Source organism: Grampus griseus (genome assembly GCF_964374135.1).
Source record: "Grampus griseus genome assembly, chromosome: 17".
NCBI lineage: Eukaryota > Metazoa > Chordata > Mammalia > Artiodactyla > Delphinidae > Grampus > Grampus griseus.
Genome location: NC_139011.1, coordinates 42120883 through 42147250, shown reverse-complemented (window position 1 = coordinate 42147250; position 26368 = coordinate 42120883). Strand labels below are relative to the sequence as shown.

The 26368-nt window shown below is 36.5% G+C and overlaps 1 protein-coding gene across 1 annotated transcript in view; it reads left to right on the top strand.

Moving 5' to 3' along the window:
* Window positions 1-1881: 1881 nt before the first annotated feature.
* TMEM67 (transmembrane protein 67) overlaps window positions 1882-26368 on the top strand; it is a gene marked incomplete at its 5' end in the record, with an annotated part of 41537 nt that continues 17050 nt past the window's right edge. Inside the window, 17 exons of the mRNA XM_082674655.1 lie at window positions 1882-2002; window positions 2100-2351; window positions 4160-4248; window positions 5904-5997; window positions 6932-7031; window positions 8507-8576; window positions 8669-8743; window positions 13809-13871; window positions 15356-15510; window positions 15625-15733; window positions 16572-16658; window positions 16981-17046; window positions 18727-18883; window positions 19260-19383; window positions 21011-21116; window positions 23821-23877; window positions 24946-25044. Of these exons, the coding sequence (XP_082530781.1) occupies window positions 1882-2002; window positions 2100-2351; window positions 4160-4248; window positions 5904-5997; window positions 6932-7031; window positions 8507-8576; window positions 8669-8743; window positions 13809-13871; window positions 15356-15510; window positions 15625-15733; window positions 16572-16658; window positions 16981-17046; window positions 18727-18883; window positions 19260-19383; window positions 21011-21116; window positions 23821-23877; window positions 24946-25044 (1824 nt within the window). The remainder of the gene's footprint in view (window positions 2003-2099; window positions 2352-4159; window positions 4249-5903; window positions 5998-6931; window positions 7032-8506; window positions 8577-8668; window positions 8744-13808; window positions 13872-15355; window positions 15511-15624; window positions 15734-16571; window positions 16659-16980; window positions 17047-18726; window positions 18884-19259; window positions 19384-21010; window positions 21117-23820; window positions 23878-24945; window positions 25045-26368) is intronic.

Here is a 26368-nt window from a genome sequence, read left to right as displayed (position 1 = left end):
TGACTATCTGATATCATTGAATGAACACCAGAAGCCCCTACCTCCAGAATTCCTATGTTTGTTTTTGTTTAAGCCACTGTGAACTGGTTTAAACTACCTGATCTTCTATTACTTGCAATGAAAATATTCCTAATGATACAGTCCCAATTTATGCTTAACAGTTGTAGCTAACAGTCTTTCTGTTATCCTTCTAGGCAGTTTATAAAGATGAACCGAGAGTATCTACAGTTATTTCCAACTTAACTACATCTATTTTGAATCCTTGTGCTACAGATAAACTAGTTAGCTCTTTGGAGAAGTTTTTTTAGGTGCAGTGCCCAAAAGTCTTAGACAACCACATAGTTCCACTGTCTGTGGTATAAAATGGCAGTATCATCTTGTTAACTAAAGACAATAGGTTTGTCCTACATATAGAATATGCCTTTTTTCTCTATCTATTCTGCAAAGAAGCCACTAAATAGATTGAGAAGATAGCAACTGAGTAAAGCAACTCGTTCAACATAACGAGTATGAAAAGATAACAATTTTGGAGTTGGCCAGATGGAGACAGAGTCTAGTTTCACCACTTCCTAAAATGTAAATTTTTTGATCCTCAGTTTCTTTAATTGTAAAAGTAGCCTAAAAAGGGGATAGCGTTCCTACAAAGGGTTATTATGAAGAGCTAAGGTTAATGCTGTCAAGTGCCTAGCATAGTGCACAGTGTGGAATACAAAGAATCTGCTCTTTTATTGCTTCAATTATATAGTAGACAGTGAGTAAATTTTACTGCCCTGACCACTCCCACAGAGCATTAAGGAGGACTAGAGTTAAAATTCACCCACAGGAAGCTTTTGAAGATTAATCTCAACTATTCTGACCATACTCTTTCTGAGCCCCGATTAACATTTATGGAGTCATATGTTTTTCAAAAATTATATTCAGATAAGTGATTTCTACTTCAAATTAGACACTCCAACAATATGGTAATTACTCAAAAAACATTTTTTATAATGCCTCTTTAAGGAACATTTTTCATAACATACACCTTCTGTGTCATAGGTATTAGCGACAGAGTGAATGCTGGTCTTTTGGGGAAGGTCACATGACAAATAATAGGCCTAATGGTGGCTAATAGTTAAAGTTATCTAACTTCCTTAGATGCATTTTCCCACACGTACTGAGAACATTATACGTGTGTGTGTATTTTCCTTAATAGTGATAAATCATCATTTTTATTTTGAAGTTTGTGGGTTTTTTGGAAAGCCAAAAGTCATTTTAACATATCACTGATGAATAAGGTGCCTTCAAAATATGCCAGATTTTATTGGGGGGGAGAACAAAATACAACAAAACAAATAGAATACAACAAAAGCAGAAGTGAGATTTAAATATTAAGAAATAAATTTTTCTTTTATGACCCAGAAACTGGCTTTGAAGGTAATTCTAAAATGTTTTGGGGTTAACAGCTTCCAAGAGTGCCCATTTTGAAAGACAACAATCGTGTATGTGTATATTTGATTTAAAAAAAATAAGTCCCTTTTTTATTCACAACTGGACTAAAGATCTCATTTTGTAAACATGATGTCTATGCTTAAAACACAGAACATAGAAACACAAAGAAAGGTCTGTCAGGAAAGATCTGTTTTTAGTGCTTGAGTCAATCTTCCAACATTGCTTATTTCAAATCAGTGTTTTTCCTACTTTTTGACCAATGTATTTTGACAAATACATTGTTGGAATGTCGCCTTTAACACGAAAATGACCTAGTCTGTGTAAATTTTGATGTAAATATGATTTAACAGTTTAATGAAGCAATACTTAATTTGTGTGATAAAAATCAGATATTTTCTTTTCTGTGGTTATCTATTTTGCGACCTCCTAAATTGATTTCACGTCCCGCTAATGGGTCGAGTAGCAGAGTTTGAAGCAAACGTTGTAAATAGCCGGTCCCACTTGCCAGGCTCCAGGGTTAGCTTGTCTCTAACTCATCCTTTCCCAGACCAGCCAGCTTCCCGCGGCTTTGGTAACCTAGCAACCAGACAGCGCAGGCAGACACTTCCGGACCACAGTTGTCCAATCAGCTCTGCAGAGTTGTCGCGGAGGCTGATGGGGCGCCGGAGACTGCGCGGCCGCGAGTGAGTGCATCTTGGTGACGGGCGGACGCGGGGCTGTGGTGGCAATGGCGGCTTGGTCCACCTTAAACGCTGCGGGTGTGACTCTGTTCCTCTTGTTGGTCCTTCTTCGCGTCTCACAGGCTCAGACCTTCTTCTTCCCTTTCCGGCAGCCGGAGACATGCGGCCACAACCAGTACTTCGATATCTCCGCGCTCTCCTGTGTCGCGTGTGGAGCCAATCAGAGGCAGGATGCTCGAGGTGAGACGGTCCGGGATGGGCCCTAGCCAAAGTAACACCTCCGCCTTGATGCTGTCCCCAGACCCCTCGTCACTAAAATATCTTTTCGTCTGCGGAAGAATGTTTCAGAAGGGTTAACTGCCAACGCCTGAGAGGAGGGTTTCTTGGAGGATTGAAGTTTGCACACAACGAGTGAGGTTGGGGAAACCCTGAGTCCGCTACCTCATAGGCTGTCGAAATTAATTTCTCGGCTCCAGTCCCTCACTCCTCATCCGGGGGGTCTTTAGGGAGGCACCTGGAAAGCTGACTACCGAAGGAAGAAAAATAGAGAAGTAATCTGAGGTGCAGAGGAGCAGGTGACAGAACAGGTCAGGGAGGGAATGCAAATTAGCGCTTGTAAACTTTGATAGTTTTTGATCTTTTCAAATCCCAGAATTTAGAGCTGGAAGGGACCTTAACCGTAATCAGGTCCAGTCTTCTCGTTTTACAGATACAGAAATGGAAGCCCAGATGAGGTCGTAATGTCTTCTTTGTCTTCTAAATTGGGGACAGGAAGAACTCCTGTCTCTTTGCCCTCAGTCTTGACCTATGTGTTTCCACTATGCAGTCTGTCCGTAATATTATAGATTTCCTTAGGATTTAGCCCTTTCATTGTTGAATATTACTGATTGCCCTTAAAGTCTCTTTAGATTAAACTTAACTTTTTTTTTCTTGAGACGTTCATCATTTGGTCCTAGTTGTCCTCACTGAAACTGCTCAGAATAAGACTTTTCCCATATTATAAAGTTTAGAATGTTTTTAATCTCGGTTTGGGCACCCAGGTATTAACTTTCTGCCATCTTTAAATTTGATGTATCTTTATTTAAGTCACTGTGTAGGACAGGTCAGGATTCTCAGGTGAGGAAATATGAATGAGAAAGCATTTCCCAGACTCTAAAGTGTAAGGTTCATAGTTATGAACCCTGATATCATAAACATTCTACTACATGGATTCCTATGGGTGCTGTATCCACTTAATGCCTTCTTAGAGAATGCTGTCCTTACCTATTCAGCAAATTGAGTAGTGATTATCTTATAAAGTTTACTATCTTTCCAAACAGAGGAAAACAGTGATTTATTCGAATCGAGATAACTTTCCTAATAAGGTTTTGTTTTGACAAAGTAAATTTGAATTCATTGAATATATGTGTATGGTTGGATGAAATAGAAATGCAAAATCTCCCATAGCAGTTAATCAGTAGTTTGGTTATTAGTTTAATAGTTATAACTTAATAGTTTATTTATGCTTGCACTTAAAATGGTAGCAAACACAATACCTACTGTGTGCCAGATGGATTCTAAGACCTTTACAGATAATAACTAACTTATATTAACCCCGTGAGGTAGGTACTATTTGTTGTTCCCATTTTACCAAATTGGAAGCCAAAGCACAGAGCCTTGCTCAGGGTCACACAACTAAGTAGCAGAATCAAGATTAGAACCTAGGCAGTACTGGCTCCACTGTATTGCTTTTTTTTTTTAATATTTATTCATTTGGTTGCCCTGGGTCTTAGTTGTGGCAGGAGGGCTCCTTAGTTGCGGCTCGTGGGCTCCTTAGTTGTGGCATGCAAACTCTTAGTTGTGGCATGCATGTGGGATCTAGTTTCCTGACCAGGGATCAAACCCCAGCCCCCTGTATTGGGAGCACAGAGTCTTAACCACTGCTCCACCGGGAAGTTCCTCTGCTGTCTTGCTCTTAACTACTACTTCTCAAGATCTTAAGAGTTATTAAAATTTTCCTATCTTGGAGTTTTATTTATCAAGGTCAAAACTGGCTCTTTTCTTTTTAGGAACTGTATGTGTGTGTCTACCAGGATTTCAGATGATCTCTAATAATGGAGGACCTGATATTATTTGTAAAAAGTGCCCAGAAAACATGGTATGGAGTATTTATTTTAAAAAATAATCTTACTGTAAAAAATAGTAAATTAAATACCTTTGTTTTTTAAACTACAATTTAATGCTGTACTCTAATATTTTCCCACAGATTTTAAAATTATTAAGCCAACTTTGTTTTTACTAGAGTAAATTTTGGGAGATCAGTGAAATTTTGCAAACTTGGAAAAAACAAAGATATTGCTTTACTTTTTGAAATCTGAAAAAACACAAAGCTGTGAAAATTTGAGTGTCTTTATTTTTATTTTTATTTCATAGAGAAACTGCGTTATAAAAGCAAATATCAATAGATGAGTGAATGATACATATATAGAGCAGTTTTTCATTTTTGTATCATTTGGTACAGAGTGAGTTGTGTCTTAGATTTAGCGTCAACAGTTTTATATAATGATTCATGTTCGTAATGATATCTGAGTGATAAGTTCATGAAATGCCAGTTTCATCAGTAAATAGGTTAATATCTGTTTTGTTAATCATTTCATTATATCATAATTTTTGGAAAATTAGTAAATTAATAGTTACTATATATGATGATTCTTAATTAACAGAAATATATCTTTGAATCATTTTGGGTAATTAGGAGTCAGTGTGCCAGTTCTGCCTTTATAGTAATGTTTCTTCTCATTATTGTATTAAAAAAATTGAGTCTGGGAATTTAATATTTAATATATAAACCAGTCCTTGTTTATGACTAGTACTTACAGGTTTGATGATCATTTTGAAACTTTATATTTTTGGAAATATTGACCCTAGCTGAATTACAGTGATAAAAAGCTGCTAATATGAAATGGTGCCAAAGCAGATTTATTTTTCAGTGACATTACTAAGCTATCATAATTTTTAAATAGTCCTACATGTATAAATGTACTAACAAATATAGGAGCATTTCTTGATATATCCAGTCTTTTCAACCAAAACCTAAAATAATTTGTGGCATTGTTTTGTTGTTACCATTGTTTTCTATTAATTTTGGTTACATCCATATTTGTAATAAAATTACTGTATTTTTACCCCAGGTTTTTTTCTAAACCATATAATATTATAAGCCCAATTTTTGATGATGTCATATTTTATCAAAAACCTTTACTATTAGTGGATAAAAGGAAAGATCTCATAATTTAAACAACTTTAAGTATATTTATTTACGATAAAATTCATCCATTTTAAATCATAACTTAATTGTTAAAAGCTATTATATTTGAATTTTTAAAAATTAGAATAACTATTTTAGAACAGGTAAGACTAAACTATTAATTGGCTATCTGTTGATTAAATAGTGTGGAATTTCGTTGCATTTTTTCTTTGTAAATGCAAAAACTGAATGACTTAATTATGAGAGTAAGGACTCATTTAAATTGAAAATCATAAGGAAAAAAGAACTATTGCCTGGAGTTAATAGTAGTCAGTACTTATAGTAATGATAATATAGTAGTCAGTACTTGTAGTAATAACGTATAGCTTGATTTTTGAATATAAGCACAAATTGTCTATCCAGGAAATCTTTATGTGGCTCATATTTATGTAATTTATTTGCATAGCTCCTGCAAATTATACACTGTTGTGGCTTTTTGGACTTAATGATAAATTAAGGAGAACATTAATTAAGAAAGGGAAAATAATTTTTTTCTTTTAATTTAGAAAGGTGTTACTGAAGATGGCTGGAACTGTATTTCTTGCCCTGGTGGTTTAACTGCAGAAGGAAAATGCCACTGTCCCACTGGCCATATTTTAGGTAAGAAGTAGATTCTAGAATGTGTCCTTATAGACTTTTTTTTTCCTGTTTTTAATGTACATTGTATACATTGTAACCACAGGAAATATAAGTGGTATTTTTTATGTAAATACTTCATACCAAAAACATTGTTCTCCAGCATACTTTTTTCAGTTAATGGTATGATCTGTTAGATCTACCACATACTTTTTAATCCACTCCATGGTATTTCATAGCATTTTGCTATTTAAAATATTTAGATTATTTTCTAACAAATAATGTTTGGGGTTTTTTTGCGGTACGCGGGCCTCTCACTGTTGTGGCCTCTCCCGTTGCGGAGCACAGACTCCGGACGCGCAGGCTCAGCGGTCATGGCTCACGGGCCTAGCCTCTCCGCGGCATGTGGGATCTTACCAGACCGGGGCACGAACCCATGTCCCCTGTATCGGCAGGCGGACTCTCAACCACTGCGCCACCAGGGAAGCCCACAAATAATGTTTTAATGAATATTTTTATGCACATCTTCAAGTGTTTCTGTGGGTTAGGTATCTGAAAATGAAACTGTAGTATTATAAGGTATATGAATTTACAATTGTAATAGATACCACCAAAAGCCCTCTAAGTTGTGAAACTTATCAGAAGTCTATGAAAATACTTGTTTCCCCAAATCCAGTGTAACAGGAACATGCAGGTAAGAGGTAAGAAATTCTCTGAGGAAAATATATTAATTTAAGATGATGATGATGATTTGGAAATTGGTTTCTGTATTTTTTATGTGGGAATGGGGAAGGCTTCACTTTTTGATACTTTATTATGGATGGTGCTTGACATGACTTTATGCAAACAAGTTGTTTTGAGAATTACTAGAATAATAATTACAACTGGGTTTTACTAAGTGTATAGAAGCTTATATATTGACTATGAGTTAACATCTTATTGTTTCTAAATTGTTTAGTGGAAAGAGATGTTAATGGAATGTTGTTGTCTGAAGCAACTTGTAAACTCTGTGAGGAAAGTGAAAACTCTTTTACAATAGCAAATGCTTTAGGAAACAGGTAAGCGGTATGCTGGGTGCTGACTTCATTAATATCTTATATTTATGTAGAATCTGTGCCTTTCCTATCAGATTCCTTGCTCCTCACAATAACCCAAGGAAGGATAGAAATAAACAGGTAAGGAAGCTGAGGCCCAGAAAATGAGACAGAATAGGGTTTAATTCTTGTTTCAGTGTCTTGTTGTTGTTTGACCTCACTCGATAAGTCTGTCTCCTTGTCTTCAGAATGGGGACATACCACCCACTTCATAGGCTGTTACCACAGCTCAGAAACATACTTTACATGTCTAAAGTTCTTAGCTAAATACTACAGAGTAAGTGCTCAGTAAAAGGTACCGATTTTTGTTTGTCATGTAGTTTGTACATAATCTATAATATAATGCATAGTATATAATAGTAACTTTTATTTGCAATCTACTTATTATATACTAGGTACTATCTTTATATATTATATTACATAAAAATATGTTAATAAATGTGATGATAATTATCATAACCCAGGTATCCTGGTTTATAGCCTTATTCTCTTTCACTTCCTGTTCCCCGTTTATGCATGCATACCTGCACACCACACACACACCCCTCCGTTTCTTTAACTCAAACACATCATCCCTATTCCAGTTCTTCAATTTTTTTAGTTGCCTACATGCTGACCTCCCTCTAAATACTGTTTTCTCTTCAGTTCCCAAATTGGAGATAGAAAATACTTGAGCAGTTTCTCCTGGGGATACTTAGTGTTGGATCATCTTTTCTCTCAGGCTGACCTAGGTTGTAGCATCCTAATACAGACCACTGGGTTGATCCCCCGTTCCTCTCCTTTTATACCTCTCTAAGCCTAGTTTGAGTTCTGTGCTGTGCCCCAGCTCCTCCTCCTACCTGTTCTGTTTTGTAATGAGTACCCATAGAAACCTATCAGTGTCCCCACTAGTCCACTGCCCTCCCTCCCTCCCTCTATATCATTCATTAATGAAAAATATAAAGTATTTTCCTAAAATAAATAAAGAAGATGAAAAGACTTTAAGAATGTTTGTTGTAGGTTTGATGAGGGTATAGATACTCGTTTCTTTTCAGCGTATGTTACCTTTTTGCTTTGTGGCAGAAAAATAAGGAAAGTATATTCGATAATAACTACTTATAAAAATGGATTTGGTTTCATTTATATGAGTTTGTTGGGCTCTTTTGTTATTTGAGTGACTTAACCATCTTTGCTATTCAATACTATTTATTTTATATTACCTGCGGCTTCAAAAGAATATTCGCCTATTATTGGTTAATTTTATTTATTTATACCTTGCCTTGTAATACAAAGAGTAGTATATCAGCATTAATACTTCTAATATGTTTACTTTATTACAAGTAATTGCTTAGTTGAATGAATCTATTCTAATATAATCAGTTAGGAAGACAAGTTCTCAATTAAATTAGGGCTAGTGTAATTTATTAACATTTAACAAATTATTTTTGTTATATTGACAGGTGTGTCCAATGTGAACCAACATTCATTAACACCAGCAGGTCCTGTGTATGTTCAGAACCTAATATTTTAGTAAGTCTAATCAAATTGATAATGTATATACTTTTAAATTAAATTACTTATATTCTTCCATAAACTTTTTTTTTTCTTATTTATTAATGAAGACAGGAGGATTATGTTTCAGCAGCACAGGGAATTTCCCTCCACGTATGATTTCAGCTGCACGTTATGGAGATCTTGTGAGTATGCTTCAGTTTTTTTTTTTGTTCTATTGTTAAGGATATTTCTGCATTTCTTCCTTTGGTAATTAATTTGGGGCTAAAATGAGAAACATTTATGTGTAAATCCCTTTAAAATAGAAATTATCAGTCAATAAGAAACATTAGACAACAACTCAGCATTATAATTTATAAGTACAGTTGCTCTCTTCTCTACCTCAGCTCATTTCTTTTTCAGTGGATCTCAGAATGTTTAAGCTGGAAAGGTCTTTTATAGATCCTATAAAGAATGCAGTATAATATAGTTAAGAGCACCAGAGACTCTAGATTTGAACCCTGGATTTACCAGTCATTAGTTTTATACCTTTGGACTTTTCTAAACGTCAGTTTTATTGTCTGTAGGTTGGGTGTAATAATACCTACCTCACAGAGCCTGTACATGGTAGTCACTGGAGATTTGAGGATTATTTGTATCCGACCAAGTTCCTTGTTTATAGATGAGAGCGTGATGGCAGATAGTTAGAGCTTTTGCAACAGAATCTGGTGATAACAAGATCTGGGATGTAAAATGGGAAGTGGATGAATCGGAACTGAAGAGGTCATCAGTCCAAGAGAAGAGGAGTTAGATGACTAACTAGGAGTCAGTCAGAGTAGAGCTTGTGTGGATAGGCTAGGATCTGGTTGCTACAATCATCACTGAATAAATGAGAGTGACTAGGGGGGCTGTAAGGATAGCCGTGATGAGGGTGGAATCTGGAATCCTCATGAATAAAGCAAAAATTCCTCTCCTCCAGTATAGTCTTGTGGGATTACAGGCAAGTACCAAATATTTGCAGAAAAACAAATACTAAAATAGACACATACATAGGGAGCTTAAGATCATCCAAATATTGGCTCGTTTGTAGTAAGATTCATGTTTTCTGGGGCATTCTTCTCCGGTCTCTGATTATAGTGACATATACCATTATCAAATTTGCAGGCCTTTAATTTTCATTTTTTCCTTTTCAAAATAAGTAAAAATAATTTTGCCAAAAATTCCAACAATGTCTCTTTTTCATATTTGGTCTCAGATTACCAGTCATTTAGAGGTCACGTCCCCTTCAGTCTCCTCCAGTCTGGAACACGTCCTCAGTCTTTCCCTGCCTTTCATGAACTCGACAGTTTTGTCATTTTACTATTTTTTTTTTTTTTTGACCATGCCACATGGCTTGCGGGATCTTGTTCCCTGACCAGGGATTGAACCCTGGGCCACAGTAGTGAAAACCCAGAATCCTAACCTCTAGGCCACCAGGGAAGTCCCCTACCTCGACAGTTTTGAAGACTACAGGCCTTACAATCCAGAGGGTGACCCTCAACCTGGGTCCATCCAGTTTTTTTTCATAATCAGGACATGCCTGGCAGGAAACCACAAAAAAGATGTGCTCTTCTCAATCCATTGCGTCACATGAGGAGACACATGTTGTCCATCTGTCCCACCACTGGTGGTGTCAACCTAACCATCACCCCCTGCTGTAAACTCACCACATCTGCTATTAAGTTACCATTTTCTTTGTATTTGGTAGTTTTTTTTTTTTTGCGGTACGCGGGCCTCTCACTGTTGTGGCCTGTCCCATTGTGGAGCACAGGCTCCAGACGTTCAGGCTCAGCGGCCATGGCTCACGGGCCCAGCTGCTCTGCGGCATGTGGGATCTTCCCGGACCAGGGCACAAACCCGTGTCCCCTGCATCGGCAGGCGGACTCTCAACCACTGCACCACCAGGGAAGCCCCTGTATTTGGTAGTATTTTTGAGGAGAATTTCCAAGGTTACACTTCTTCTTCTCTAAACCTTCTCTAAACTAAGTAGCTTTAGTTTCCACTGATGTCACTTGCCTTCATCAACCACTACTATGATGGTTGCCAAATGTTTCTATCATTCCTTCCACATTATTAACATTCTACTGTAAGGAATTTTCCCTTCCTCACCTTTATATATTTATTTGTTCAGTAAGGACAGTATGGATTTGTGGGTTCCTATTTTATTCATTTCTTATAATCCAGTATATGTATTGTTTGTTTTGGTGCTCAAATTGTCATAGATTTGGCCATTATTAGAAGCCCCTTTGAGTTGGTTCCTATGTCTTTTTGACATATCTCTATCATTCTTTGAGCATTTCCTTACTTTCTGGCACAATAAGATTTCCAGGCTCATCTTGTACTTTTCCTGCTTCAGCCCTGGAAACAGTTATTTCTCTAAGAAGCTCTTAAGGATAATACTTAGAAACCAAGCTTACCATGCTTAGTATGCCCTCTTTAGCAGACATAGCTAGAAAATATATACACACATTATGTATATACATACACATATCTATAACTATTTCTGTATCCTATAGTTTTATATAATTTTATAAGAGAGACATGCAGTCCTCCTCAGGTAATATACCAGACAATCAATAAAAACTTTCCAAATATATGAACCAGTGTCTTCCCATTCCCTTTTTCCAAAAACAGCTTACATCTTCGTTTGTTTTCCCAACTTTAATTTTGAAAAATTTTTAAGTTGCAGAAAAGTTGAAAAAAATAATAACTGTGCATATATCTTTTAGTAGTTTAACCAATTATTAATGTTTTGCCACATTTGCTTTATCTCTCTCTGTGTATGTGAGTGTATGCATATGCACACATACACATCCATATTTTTTTCTGAGCCACTTGAAAATAATTTGTAGCTATATAACATTTCACTCCTAAATACTTTATCATGTAACTCCTAAGAACAAGGGCATTTTTCTGGTATCACACCTAATAAGATTAAAATTAATATAATAGAATTACCTGATATACTGTTCATACCCAACAAATTTCCCCATTTGTTTCAATAAAGTCTTTTATCCCTCCCCACTTTTTTTGGCAAGGGGGACCCAGGATCAGTGAAAGACCCCGCACTGAGTTAATCTTTTTAGTCTCCTTTAATTTAGAACAGAGAGATCCTTGTTCTGTTTTGCTTTTTGGGTTTTTTGTTTTGGCTTTTTTTTTGTTTTTTTTTTTTGCATTGACTCTTGGAGAGTCAAGGCCAGCTTTCTTGTAGAGCATCCCACACTCTGGATTTTTCTCATGATTAGACTCAGTGAAATGTCTTTTTGCAAAAATATGATATAGGTGTTGGGAATAGCCCATTGCATCAACAAGGAGCACATAAGGTCAGGATGTCCAGTTAGTGGTGATGCTAAATTGACTGCCTGGTCATGGTGCTGTCTGCCACTTCTCTCCATTGGAAGGGTACTGTGACTAATAAGTTAGTCTGAGATTTTACTTTGAGACTATGTACATATCTGTTTTAGCAGCCATTGATGAACCTTACCTGAATCAATTATTAAATTGGTTATTTCAAAATGATTTCACAGGGCTTCCCTGGTGGCACAGTGGTTGAGAGTCCGCCTGCCGATGCAGGGGACACGGGTTCGTGCCCCGGTCCAGGAAGGTCCCACATGCCGCAGAGCGGCTGGGCCTGTGAGCCACGGCCGCTGAGCCTGCGCGTCTGGAGCCTGTGCTCCGCAGCAGGAGAGGCCACAACAATGAGAGGCCTGCGTACTGCAAAAAAAAAAAAAAAAAAAATGATTTCACAATTCTGTTGTTCCCTTTATATTTTTAGTTAGCAGTCTTCTAGAAAGAGTGCTTTCTTTTCTCTCTGTGCTTTTATTTTTTTTTAGCTTTACTGCAACCTCCAGGTATCATGAGTGTGTTATAATCTGTCACTGTTACTCTTCTTTTCAAAGCTCAAATTGCCTCAAATTTGGACTTCCTTTGGTATAGCCCCTGTGTTATTTTGACATGTCTCTTTCAGTCTTTAGGCACTACCTTAGTTTCTCTATACTGTGTTCCAGGCTCAACCAATGTAATTATAATTTTAAATAGTCACGTAATACTCTAGTTTATGCATTGAAATTCATGTAATTGTATGTCTATTGACTATTTAGGTTTTCTGTTATTAATAATATTGCTGTCAACCATTTTATGCACAAAGATGTGTTTTTCCTTTTGGAGAGATTATTGCCTTAAGACAAATTTCCTAAGTGTTTCTAAAAATTCCGTGGATATTGTTTTACAAAGGATCATACAACTTTATCACTGGCATTGTCTGTGGCTTCATTTTACATGCATTTGCCAGTACTGTTGTTATTGCTTTCCATTTTTGCTCAGCCTTTTTGTGTGTGTTAGTCAACCTTCTATGCATAGGTTTTTTTCTTACAAAATGAGAATTTTTGCTTATTGAAGAGATGAAAATAATGAATAATGAAGTGACTCATAATTTTATTTTAGATTTCTTTGACAGTTGTGGTGTCACGATTCATATAATTTGGTTTTATCTCCATTGTCCATGTTCAGAGAATTTATTCTGAATGGTGCTTCTCGGTGTCTCATTTTTTAGCAAGATATGCAGATGAACTTTACAGCAGTGGTGCTTAACTAGAGGCTTGTACCTGCAGCTTTTAGAGCACATGTATGCCTTGGTCTCATCCTAGGCATTCTGTTTCATTTGGTTTAGAATGAAGCCAAGCATTTTCTGTTTTTAGGAAATTCCACAGTTGATTCTGATACCCATCATTGTTTGAGAATCACCACTTTGGAGATTTTACATATTAGTTACTCTGTATATCCCCAGTCTCCAGTTGCTTAGAAATCATTCACAGATATTTCTTTTTTATTACTTGCCAATTTAATACAGTGTAATAATCCTAAATCAGCAAATATTAACCAATACTAAGTCAGAATCTAGTTTTTCTTTTATTTTTTTGCACTTTGATTTTTGTTTTAGTGAAATGGGCATAATAGTGTTCTCTTGGTTTTTTTTTGATTATAGACATACTTTGTTTCCTTATGTCCTTTGCCTAAGTGATGTGATTTTGTAATTCAGTCCTATTTGTAATTACTGACATTGCTTAGAATTAATTCTTATATTGCCGTTAGAATCTATTTTTCTGATAATATTGAGAAAGTAATGTTAGTTATTTCCGACTCAGCAATATACATATTAATGTCTTCTAAACAGCGTAGGGTTAAGGAATTTCTATTTGAACTTAAAACTAAAATTCATCTTTGTGTTTACAGGGCATGTCTTTCACTTCAGAATGGTTTGCAGAGTATTTGCAGTCATCAGCAGCTGCTTGTTGGGTATATTTGAATTTCTAGAAAATAATTTTATTCCATTTCAAAGAATTGTGATACCATTTTTTTCCCCACTTAATAAAACTTTCCTCTCTAAGTAGATATATCTCCTTGGTCATTTTCTATAAGAAAAATAAACCCTTTCTAAGTGGACTGAAAGAGAATACTAAAGAAAATGTTATTCATTTCACATTTCATTATTCGTAAATTGAATGTGTCCAAACTTATTCAGCAGAAATTGAATGTTAGGGGAAACTGATTCATACTATCATTTAGTAAATGTTTATTGATGACCTACTGTATGCCAAGCTCTGTTCTCAAATCTTTAAGTTATCTATTTGAGGAAAAGGCAGAGAAAAATCCCCCGTAGAATTATATTGTAAGTAAATGTTAGGTGGTGCTAAGTGCTATAAAGACAAATAAATCAGGGTAAAGAGCATAGAGAGTGGAAGGTGGTGCTATTTTATGGAGGGTGGTCAGGACAGGCATCTCTGGGAGCGTGATATTTGAGTAAAGATCTGAAGGAAGTAGAAGAGAGCCTTGTAAATATCTAGGGGAAGAGTATTCTAAGCAGAGACTGTAGCAAGTGCAGAGGTCCCGAAGCAGGAGTTCTCTGGTGTTCATGCTAAAGAAACAGGAAGGAGACCTGAGTGGCTAGAACAGAGTGAGCAGGGAAAGTGGAGAGATGAGTTCACGGGTGAAGGGAGTGACTATGTTGAGGACTTGGAGTTTACTGGAAGGGATATAGAGGATTTTGTGCAAAGGAAGACAATGGTTGACCTCAGGTTTTGAAAAGATCACTCTAATATGGAGAGCACATTTTGTTGGGGCAAAGACAGAAGCGGGGGGACCATTTAGGAGAGTGTTAGAGTAATCCAGGTGAGAGAAAGTGGACTCGTGGACAAGGGTGGTACCATGGAAGTGTGAGAAATGTTTAGCTTCTGGATATACTTTGAAGATTGAGCCAATAGGATTTAATGATGAGCTGGATACGAGAAGGGAGAGACAGAATATTACTGCAGTGATTTTTATTTGAATAACTAAAAATGGAGTGGTCTTTTCCTGAAAGGGAAAACTGAAAAAGAAGTTTAAGGGGCAAACTCAACAAATGATCTTATTTTGCTGTTCATAAACAAATTACTTAAAATGGATTAGATTTATATGCATAAGCTCTAATATAGGAACAAATTATTATTCTTTCAAAAATTATTCTGCATAATAGTTTTTTTAAATGTCATGCTGTTAGTTCTTCTTTTAATTGCTTGTCTTTATATTTCCACCTAAAATTTACAGTTAAAATGTACAAATTATTTATCTGCCATATAGAAAGTTCTTTTCTACTTAAATTAGAGGAAAGGTATTAAAAGCAAAAGAATGTCCAAAAAAAGAATTTGCAGAATAGGTAAAGTTAAAACCGAGCATAATTTTTATGTCAACTTTTGCTTAGGATGTTAAAGTCCATACATTTCTCTGTCATTGCTCTCTTGTAGGTGTATGCCAATCTGACATCTTGCCAAGCTCTTGGAAATATGTGTGTGATGAATATGAATTCTTATGACTCTACCACTTTTGATGCATGTCGACTGTTTCAGTTTATCTTTGAAAATACTGCTGGACTGGGCACTGTTAATTCTGTTTCATTTTGGTAAGGCTATTCTAATTGATGAACCATCATTTTGACGAAATTCAGTGCAATTACTTGCACAAATACATATTAAGAATTGTTCCCCATTATTAAAACAATTGTGATTGTTTATAGGAGACAGAATCTTCCATGGCTGTTCTATGGAGACCAGCTAGGATTAGCACCTCAAGTACTCAGTACTACACCTCTTCCTACAAATTTCAGTTTTAAAGGGGAAAACCAGGTACAAGTCACTATATTATTGAAGGATAACTACATTTTGATTTACAATTTTAAAAGGTAACAAGAATATTACTAGTCATAATTCTTGATAGGCTTTTAAAAATTTAATTACTAAACTAAATCTGAATATTAGCTGCTGAGGAACTAAAAATATAAAGTTTAGCTGCCTTACTTGAGTATATGATACCTCTGGATTATGTCGTATGGCAGCAAGTAGTACTTGTGGGATTGGGAAGGACAGTTTTCATCACCAAATGCAAAGCCATCTCTGTCCTGTATCTCCACATGTTTAAAAAGGGCTTCCAAAGATTGACTGGGATTCTTATGCCTTTCCTTAGCACTTCACAGCTCCAAATTCTTACCTCAACTTTTTGACCTTCTAGAATGAAAGAACAGATTTTTCCCTCCCCTACTCACCCCCCATACACACACACACACACACACACACACACACACACACACACACACTCACACACACACACACACACAACACACACATTTAACAGGTTTCAAATGAAGTTATCTGTCACCAGCGCTGCCTCTCAATTCTGAAATAATAGTTTTTGTGCGAAAACCCAGTCCATTTATTTTGGTGTGTTTAATCATAGAGATACTTAGATTAATGTTGCTTCAAAGTAAAGATAGTTGAATTCAATATTTGATCTCTGGAAAAAGAAAAGATCAATCAACAATGAAAAAAATTTTATAGGCTATTTTACTGAATATATACTCTGGAAGTCTAAACTCTGAAAGTTTGTATAGACTGTTGTATGTAATATATATATTTATAGAGTTTCAGAGTATGTGACATTATTTTATTCTTGTTTTTCTTTAATCAGTATACAAAACTGAAGTTTGTTGCTGCTTCTTATGATGTAAGAGGAAATTTTCTCAAGTGGCAAACTTTAGAAGGAGGTGTTTTACAGGTGAGTATGATTCTAGCTAGAGAATTCCTAACGTGTCTTATATTTGACTGAGGCAAAGATGAGAAAAAAACTAGATTATTGCTTGGATAGAGCATCAGTTGCTTGGTAGAGTTGATTTTTTTCATGTGTTTTAAATTGGAATTTCTTAAAACTACTTTAAGTTATGACTTATAACAAAGATGCTCCCTTAACTTTTCATTCCTTGATACATTGAATGAGTATTATATAAAGTATATGTCCATGTTGAGTGTTGAGAACCCTTGACTATAAGCAAAGAAAACATCTGTGAGAGATATTTATCAGTTGTATTCTTTTGCTGTAGCTTTGTCCAGACACAGAGACAAGATTAAATGCTGCTTATTCCTTTGGAACAACCTATCAGCAGAATGTAAGTTGGAACTATTTTAGGCAGTCTGTATTTTAGCTTCATTTTTTCACATCAGCAATAATTGGAATATCTTTGAGTTTTTGAAATTGGAAATTTCTTGTAGTAATGAATAATTTCACCGATTGATATAGTTTTTATTAATCTAATCAGCATGAAAAGAGTACCTTGTCATAGATAGAGTCTTAAACATCATAATTAGTTGTTTATTTACTTCTAGGCACATAGGTCATAAAAATAATCTCTACTTTTGAACATTTTAGAATAAAGCAAAAGTATTACTTCATTTTTAATGAACAATAAAGTGTTATCACTCCCTCCTCCCTCTACCCTCCAGAAACAAATAAAAATGCTTTCCTTTTCTCTCCTTCCATGCTTTCCTCCCTCCCTCTCTCCCTGACCTTCCTTCCTTTGGTAATGCATTTTAAAACTACAGTATGGTACAAAGGAATATTATGAGCCATTAAACGTTTGAAAGAAATTCACTAGTCTACAAAAATACTTCCTGATAAAATGCATATATGTACACCATAGAACAAAACTGTGCTTCCAGTTTTGTTAAAACCACAATAAAAAATACTATCAGGGAAAACAGATTAGAAGATAAACATTTTTAACAGCGGTTATCTCTGAATGGTGGGATTACAGGTGATTTTTTCTCTTTTTTATATTTTCCAAATTTTCTATCATGAACGTGCATTTACTTTTATTATCAGAAACGACTTCTATGTTATTTTAAAAAAATGCTATTTTGTGTCTACTTTGGGCCAGGAGAATCAAGACTTGTTAAATGCCCGCTGCTGTATGCTCAGCATTTTATCATTTTTATCTCATCTGATCCATGAAATAACTATGTGAAATACATATTATTTGTGTTTTATGAATGAGGAAATGGTGCTCAGTAAGATTAGGTAATTTACTCAAGGTGTTGCATCAAGTAAATGTTCTGTTAGGCTTGAAAATCGTGGGTTTTCCATTGAACCTGGTTGCCTCTCAAGGAGTTCATAGCCTAGTAGAGAAAACAGCTATATAGACAGACAAAGAATTGCAAAGAATGTGATGTGTTGTTCTATAGATATGAACAAGGTACCATGTTGGTCCAAAGGAGGGTTCATTAGCAGTTCCTAGGGAAATATGGAAAGGCTTTACAGAGTGAGTGATACTTGAGCTTGTAGAATGAATATGAGTTTGCCAGGAGAGCACAGTGGGGAAGGGAATGTCAAGCAGAAACACCATTTGCAATGTCAGAGAGATGTAGAATAGCACAGCATATTTAGAGACTGTAAGTAGATTAGTCTGACTGGACCATAGACAGAGAGGGAGCAGTGGGAGATAAACCTGGCTCTGTTAAGGGGAGCCAAATCATAAACAGCGGTGTACATCAGGAGAAAGAATTGGGACCTCATCCCATAGGATAGGAGTTTTTAAACCTTTTCACTGTACACTTACTGTTGAGAATGAATGGGTTGTAGGACAAGATCCAGGTGGTTCTTTACTGTTAGTTATTTTGGCCCTTATAAAAGAATCATACATAGTATTCATGTTTTGAAAGACACATGGAAATGTGGATAAACAAGGTAACTGAAAGCTTTTCATTTTACAATTAAAAAAAACTTGTAAAGATAATAAATATGCTTTCTAATTTTCAATTTGGATACTTTCATTTTTCATTTTCTTTTCCAGTGTGAGATTCCTATCTCTAAGATCTTAACTGACTTCCCCACGCCTACATTTTATGATGTGTACCTTGAATATACTGATGAAAATCAACACCAATATATTTGGGCTGTGCCTGTGTTAAACTTAAATCTTCAGCACAATAAAATATTTGTGAACCAAGGTAAGGCGTCCATACATACCACTCTTTCTCTGAGCTGAAATCAATTAACCAGTCAACCAACATGATAATTTAATAAATCGCAGATTATAAGAATGGTCATAGATTCTCTCTGAGTATAAGTTTCTATATAGCATGCCTAAAAGTAAAACAGTAAGGTTGCTGGTATATTTAGAAATTTTTACTAAATATATCAGGCTTATTATTAAGAAATTATGTTATTGCTAAAAGTGTATCCTGAGAAAAATTAGTAGAACTGTAAAATCAGGGCTAATTTTAATAGAAAAATTAGTAGAATGGAAAAAGTTCTCCTTGAGAGCCATCTTGAAGAATTGAAGATACTTTTTAAATGCCATCTCTTTTTTTATTATTATAACAGACAGTAGCTCTGGCAAGTGGCTTCTGACTCGGCGCATTTTCTTAGTGGATGCACTAAGTGGAAGAGAAAATGACTTAGGAAGTCAGCCAAGATTAATTCGAGTTGCTACCCAAATATCACTGAGGTAAACAAACGTCTAATGCACTAAATGAGGCTTGGAGTATATGGGAAAATGTGGTAGTGAAAGTAGTGACCTGTAATTATCAGGTGAAAACAATAAGAACACCTGAACTGGAACAATACATACTGTGTTTTTAGATGTCCCGATAGATTGGGATACACTAATAGAGGGGAAAATTACGTCAGAAGAGATTAAGGACTTTTGCCAAAATTCATATTGTAGGCCCACTCTAGACCTGCTAAATTAGAATGGGTTGAGAGGGGGAAAGTGAAGATCAGTGGGCTGAAGCAGGTATGTTAGAGCCTGCCAGGTGATTGCAATAGGCAGGCTTCTGCGGCTCCATCTCCTTTAACAGCTACTGTTCTAGGTTGGCCCTCATTAATTATCAACACCTCACTCTTCCTAGGATACTTTTTTTTAAAAATAAATTTACTTATTTATTTTTGGTTGTGTTGGGTCTTCCTTGCTGTGCACGGGCTTTCTCTAGTTGCAGCGAGCGGGGGCTACTCTTCATTGTGGTGCGCGGGCTTCTTATGGCGGTGGCTTCTCTTGTTGTGGAGCACAGGCTCTAGGTGTGCGGGCTTCAGTAGCTGTGGCACACAGGCTCAGTAGTTGTGGCTTGCAGGCTCTAGAGCACAGGTTCAGTAGTTGTGGCGCACGAGCTTAGTTGCTCCGTGGCATGTGGGATCTTCCCGGACCAGGGATCGAACCCGTGTCCCCTGCATTGGCAGGCGGATTCTTAACCACCGCTCCACCAGGGAAGTACCTTCCTGGGATACTTTAATGATGACCCTGCCTTAGGGTAGTGCCTTGCAGCCCTCATGCGTCTTCTCCAGTGTGAGATTCCTATCTCTAAGACCTTAACCAGCCTTCCCACTCCAATATTTTATGATGTGCACCTTGAATACACTGATGAAAATCAGCACCATCTTCTTTCTGGCACTTCAACATAGATTATTTTTTTCACTTTGATTTTTATGATAATCTTATCAGGTAGGCAGTACAGAAGTTTTGTCATATACCTTGCTGAAATCCAACTGTGCTGTTTTTAGCAGTCCCTCAACCTAATGTAGTATCCCTAGTGAAAACGAAATTGAAACTAGCCACGCGTGATTTGCTCTTGGAGAAACTATGCTGGCCACCGGTGCTTGGCATTTTCCTTTCTGAGTTTACAAACTGTACATTACTAATGCATTGAATTCAGCAAAATGTACCCCATTATGTGCCCTAAAGAGTATTAGATATGACACAGTATTTTGTTAAGAATTCATCTTCTTTGAAAATTAGGATATTATCTGCCTTCCTCTAGGCTTCATGTAACACTTCTCTTTTGAGTAGTCCTCAAAAGTGGTGCACAGTACTTCACTGATTTCATTTGTAAACTTCGTAGGACCTAGATCAACAAGAGTTTCTAATTTGTCTCAGAGGTTATATTTCAATATAAAGTTCTGACCACTTCAAATAGCCTATGTTGTTACCATTAGTTTATGTTTGACCTCTAGTTTTTAGTAACTGGTAGTTCTGAGATCACCAAGACTATCCGTATCTAATTCAGAAGAAACAATAAGTTAAATTTATGTTTAAGGGCCTAGATGTATTTATAACTAAAAATGAATTTTCTTTTAAACAGTATCCGCCTTGTACCCAACACAAAAAATGGAAATATCTATCCTCCCTTAATTACCATTGCCTACAGTGACATTGATATCAAAGATCCCAACAGCCAGTCTGTGAAGGTGAGTTCCTTCCTAATCATTGCCTCTCTATGTGTTCGTATAATGCTGATAGAGTTTGTGTTATGATCAAAAGACAATTAGTCCTTTTTAAAGTTTTAAATAAACATGGCACTTTATATAGTCAAGACTTAATTATTTTTTACTAATAGTGGTAAGAGGTGAGTTCTTATGGATCCTGGGTATAAAAAAGCAAGAATTATGTTTGTCAGTAGACAGCGTCACCAGCAGCTGGGCCTCCCTGTCAGTATCCTGGGGTAGGCGGAGCCATGCAGCATCTGCTCCCATCCTCTTTGGCCACCTTGCTTCTGTTAAGATTTTGCCTCCTTGACTAACTAAACCAGGAACTCAAACCTTAAGTGGGCATGTGTGTTCCTCTTCTCACCAGTCTTGCCCACTTGATAGAGACACAATTCAACAGGCAGAAAGAGAATCAAATTATCAGCTTTATAACTAGTAGCGCTAAAGTGAGCTAGAGAATGCAGTTTGGACCTTCAGCCAATTAGTCTTCTGCTATTTCCCAACTCAGTTAAGTTTAACCACAGAACTATAATCCTCCCCTGCCTGGCAGGGCCTGTATATGGAAGCGATACCATGTACACACTGAAAACGGGCTACACCAAAGAGAATGAGCCTGGGAAAGGCTGAGCCGCACGACACAGTTCCTCCTCTCTGCCTCGCCAGGCAGATGAAGCATCCCTGCTTTGATGAGGGGTAAATGAGAGAGGATAGAGGTCAAAAGCAGGCTAATCCTTCTCTACTTCTTCCTCATTCCCTGTCCTCTCCAGAAACATGAGAATTGGAAGGTGAGCATTCCTTACTCCAAGACTCACTAATAGCTTTTAATTTCTATTATTTTACTTTTCTGAATTTTAAAATTCTAGTTCTTCAGCCAGTGCTTTTGGCCTCTCTGTTGCACTTGTATGTGTGCTCAGCTACTATTGGATTCAGGCTTTCGTTAAGTGAAAAGTAGGCACATAAATAACTTTTCTTTGAAAGATTTCACATCCTCATTTGTATTACCTGGTTTCATGTTAAAATTAGCTTCGATTGCCTGTATTTGTATACATTATAGTGAGAGGAGAAGAAAATCCAGAAACATGCTTAGTAACAACAAAAGACTGCCTGGTTTACGTCTTCCTGGAATGGTCATTCTTGGGTAGTCAAGAGTATATTTATCTTAACATAAAACACTTCTGGGTGTTTTCTTTAAATATTTTTCTTGTCCAAAATATTCTAAACTAAGTCTTGACAAATTGGAAAAAAAGTTGAGAGAATCATAAAACCATATTGAGGAAGTCCACCTCAAATTCATTCTAATTGTAGAATGTACAGTTCTTTCATCATTTCTTAATTTCTCATGACAGCTATTGTAAAAGTTCTACATTCATTTTAAGTATCCAGCTACATCTCTGCTCTCTCACCAAAGACAAATAACCTATCTTTGTATTTTACGGAGCAGATCAAAACCATCCAATACGAATTCCTTCAGATTTCCTCTTTAATACTTAAGTATCTCTGTTTCATTATCTTTCCTAACTCCTGTTCCTATTTCTAAGAAAAAAGGACCCTTCCCACTTTCTTAAGCAAATTTTCAACCTGTACTTGTTTAGAGTACTTCCTCCAGTATCCTGTTTCACCCACAACCCTTTATTCAGCCAGCTTCTCTGCTGGTCCCTTTCCTTTGCTCATAATACCCTTCAGGTTGCCCCATCTTAAAAACAAACTAACACGACCAAACAGTAAAATTATCCATCAGCTCTGCCAACTCTTCAGCTTGCTATCGTGTGTCTTTCCTTGATTTCCCAACCATTTACTCTTTCATCATTTGCAGTTTTGCTCTTGCCATTTGCTTCTTTGAAAACCTGTTTCATGAAGTCAGCAATGAATTCCACATACACTGGCTTTATTTCTTTAACTTGACACTTACACAGTTGACCCTTGAACAACATGGGTTTGAACTGCATGGGTCTACTTATACATGGGTTTTTTTTTTTCCTTCACTCAATATGTACCACAGCACTACACGAAGTTGGTTGAATCCATGGATGCGGAGGGCCAATTCTAAAGTTCTCTCTGGATTTTTGACTGCACGGGGGTTGGCGTCTCTAACCCCTGCATTGTTCAAGGGCCAGTTGTACAACATTTGACACTACTGGTGACCTCCTCCTTTTTGAAACTCCCTGTTTATGACCTTGCTAAGACTTAGGTATCTTCCCTCTCCTACTTCTCATACTCCTGTTTCTCTTAACCCTTTGCTGGTTCTTCTTTCTACTGTCTCAATATAATGGTATCCCTAAGATTCTTGTTCAGCCCTTTGATTAATCTGCCATCTTAGGCTGTGATTGTTTAGCCAGTTGCTGAATTCTTGATATGTAAGATCAGTCACACTCCTCAGTTACAGAAACCTATCAGAAAATGAAATACGATTAATTTGGCTTGACTGCTATTAATGAACCTACCTAGCTCCTAATGAAGCCCTCTTTCTTTAACATGTGTTCAAAAGGGATGTTTAAAGTAGCATGAATAATTCCCAAGAGCGTATTCATTTATGTATTGATACAAATAAGGGTCAACTCTAGTAACATTGATAGTTCAAAAGTATGGCATTTATGGTAAAATTCAGTTACAAATGTATTTTTCTAGTAAAAGTAGTTTTGTGTTATATAACTTCAGTATGGCTAATTCACTTTCTTTTAAATATCAGGTTTCTTTCTCGGTCACATATGAAATGGATCAAGGAGAAGCACATGTCCAGACAGATGTGAGTTTATTTTAACCTGTTAAAAATACTTACAGTATATTTTTTACTTAAAAAAAAAGGTTTTTACATGTACAGGAAAGTTGTCAAAATAGAGAGATTTGCCATATATCCCTCACCCAGCCTCCCCTAATGTTAACATCTTACATGATGGTAGTACAGTGATGTTAATCAGAAAATTAATATTGATGTAGTCCTAATCTGTTAACTAATCTAAATACTCTTTGGATTTTACAGATTTTTTTCACTATCTTTCTTCTGTTTTAGGACCCAGTCCAGGGTCACATATTACTTCTAGCCATCGTGTGTATCTTTAGATCTGTGACAGGTGCTCTGTCATTCTTTGTCTTTCATGACTGACACTGGTATTTTGGACCTCAGTTGGGTTTATCTGATATTTTCCCATGATTAAATGTAGTTTTAGCACAAATGCCACAGAAATGATGTTGTACCCTTCTCAGCAAATCATATCAGAAGATACTTGATGTCAGTGTATCTTATTAACAGTGATGTCACCTTCGATCATATGGCTAAGATGGTGTCCACAGAGTTCTCCACTGTATTTTTCCACTTATAATTAATAAGTGTCTTGTATCTTGTGAGGAGATACTTGAGATTATGCAAATATCCTGCTCCTCATTATTCTTTTGCCCTCTAATTTTAGCACCCATTGTTAATGCTTGCCAGTAAAAAGTGTTACTGTGACATTTGTCTGATGATGATTGTGTATTTCCATCATTTCTTCTATATTTGTTAATTCAAGTTCTGCTATAAGGAGGAACTGTCCCTTTGTCCACATTGATTTATTTATTCAATTATTTATTTAAATCAGTATGGACTCATGGATATTTATTTATTCTAACAATAATAATTCATTACTATCTATTTTCTTGCTCAAATTGTCCCAGATTTGACCATTGGGAGTTCCTTAAATTTGGCTCCTATGTCCTTTTAGCCACCTTCCACCACCATTTTTTGAGTACTTCCTTACTTTCTGTTTACAGTATCTTTGAACATGGATGAAATTACATTATGAAATTACATAAATTCCAAATTTTTATTTTCCTTTAGATTGCTTTGGGTGTGTTGGGTGGACTAGCTGTTTTATTGTCTCTTTTGAAGACAGCAGGTTGGAAGAGACGCATTGGGAGTCCCATGATCGATTTACAGGTATGATCACAGGAATTTTTTAAGTATATTTTTATCTTTTGGCTATTTTATATCCTTCTAATAAAACACAGCTAGAGAATGAGTCAAAAGTTGCCTTGAGTTTCTCTGGTGTATATGACTATGAGAGGTGTATGCTCATTTCCCTCCCACGTTGCTGTGGGCCAGTCTGCACACAACAGCAGAGCTGTTCTTGTTTCCTCACGTCCTCACCAATCAATACTTGCTGTTTTTCAAGTCTTTCCATTTTTTGCCAATTTGGTGGGGTAAGTAGTATGTTATTCTTGATTTAATTTTCATTTCTCTGATTACTCTTCATATGCTTTATTAATCATTTGGGTTTCCCCTTCTGTGAACTTCCTGTTTGTATCCCTTGCCCATTTTTCTAATTAAGTTTTCAGTTTTTCTTGTTTATTTAAACAAGTTTTTATATTTTATTTATTTGGAGTTTTATGTATTTTCTAAATATAAATCCACTTTTGGTTTTTGATGTTGAAATTTATTCTCCAAGAGTGATTCATGTGTTATTTTATCTATGTGTTACTTTGTTTAACAGAAACTCTTGATTTTAATATTGTCAGATCTGAGTAGGTTTTCATATTATGGCATGTGCTTTTAGGATCTTGTTTAGGAAAGCCTCCCCTATCTCAAGATCAAAAAGGTATTCGCCCATATTTTACTCTATTAACTTTATAGTTTCTCTTCTCAATTAATCTTCTTTATGTTTGTTTTTATTTTTATCTATCATTTTTTGAATATTTACTATGTGCCAGGCACTTTTTTTTTTTTTTTTTTTTTTTGCGGTACGCAGGTCTCTCACTGCTGTGGCCTCTCCCGTTGCGGAGCACAGGCTCCGGACGCACCGGCTCAGCGGCCATGGCTCACGGGTCCAGCCGCTCTGTGGCATGTGGGATCTTCCCAGACCGGGGCACAAACCCATGTCCCCTGCATCAGCAGGCGGACTCTCAACCACTGCGCCACCAGGGAAGCCCCTATTCATTTAATTTTTATAGCAACAAAGTAATAGGTGGTATTTCCATTTCGCTGATAAAGAACATGAGAAAGGCACGTAGTAAATTTGTTTGTGCTGGGATGTCTTCCTGGCTCCAGAGCCAATGTGCCAAGGAATCAGAGGAGGGGGGCTTGATTTACTGTCTGGGATAGTCAAGAAAGGCTTCCAAGAGAAGTGAACTTTAAGCTGGGTTATCTGCGCGTTCCACAAATAGTCACTGACAGCCTACTGTCTGAGTGCCAGGTGCTCTACTAGGCACTGGGGGGATTGTGATAATGAGCAAAGAGAGACATCGTCTCTGCCCTCAGAGCTCAT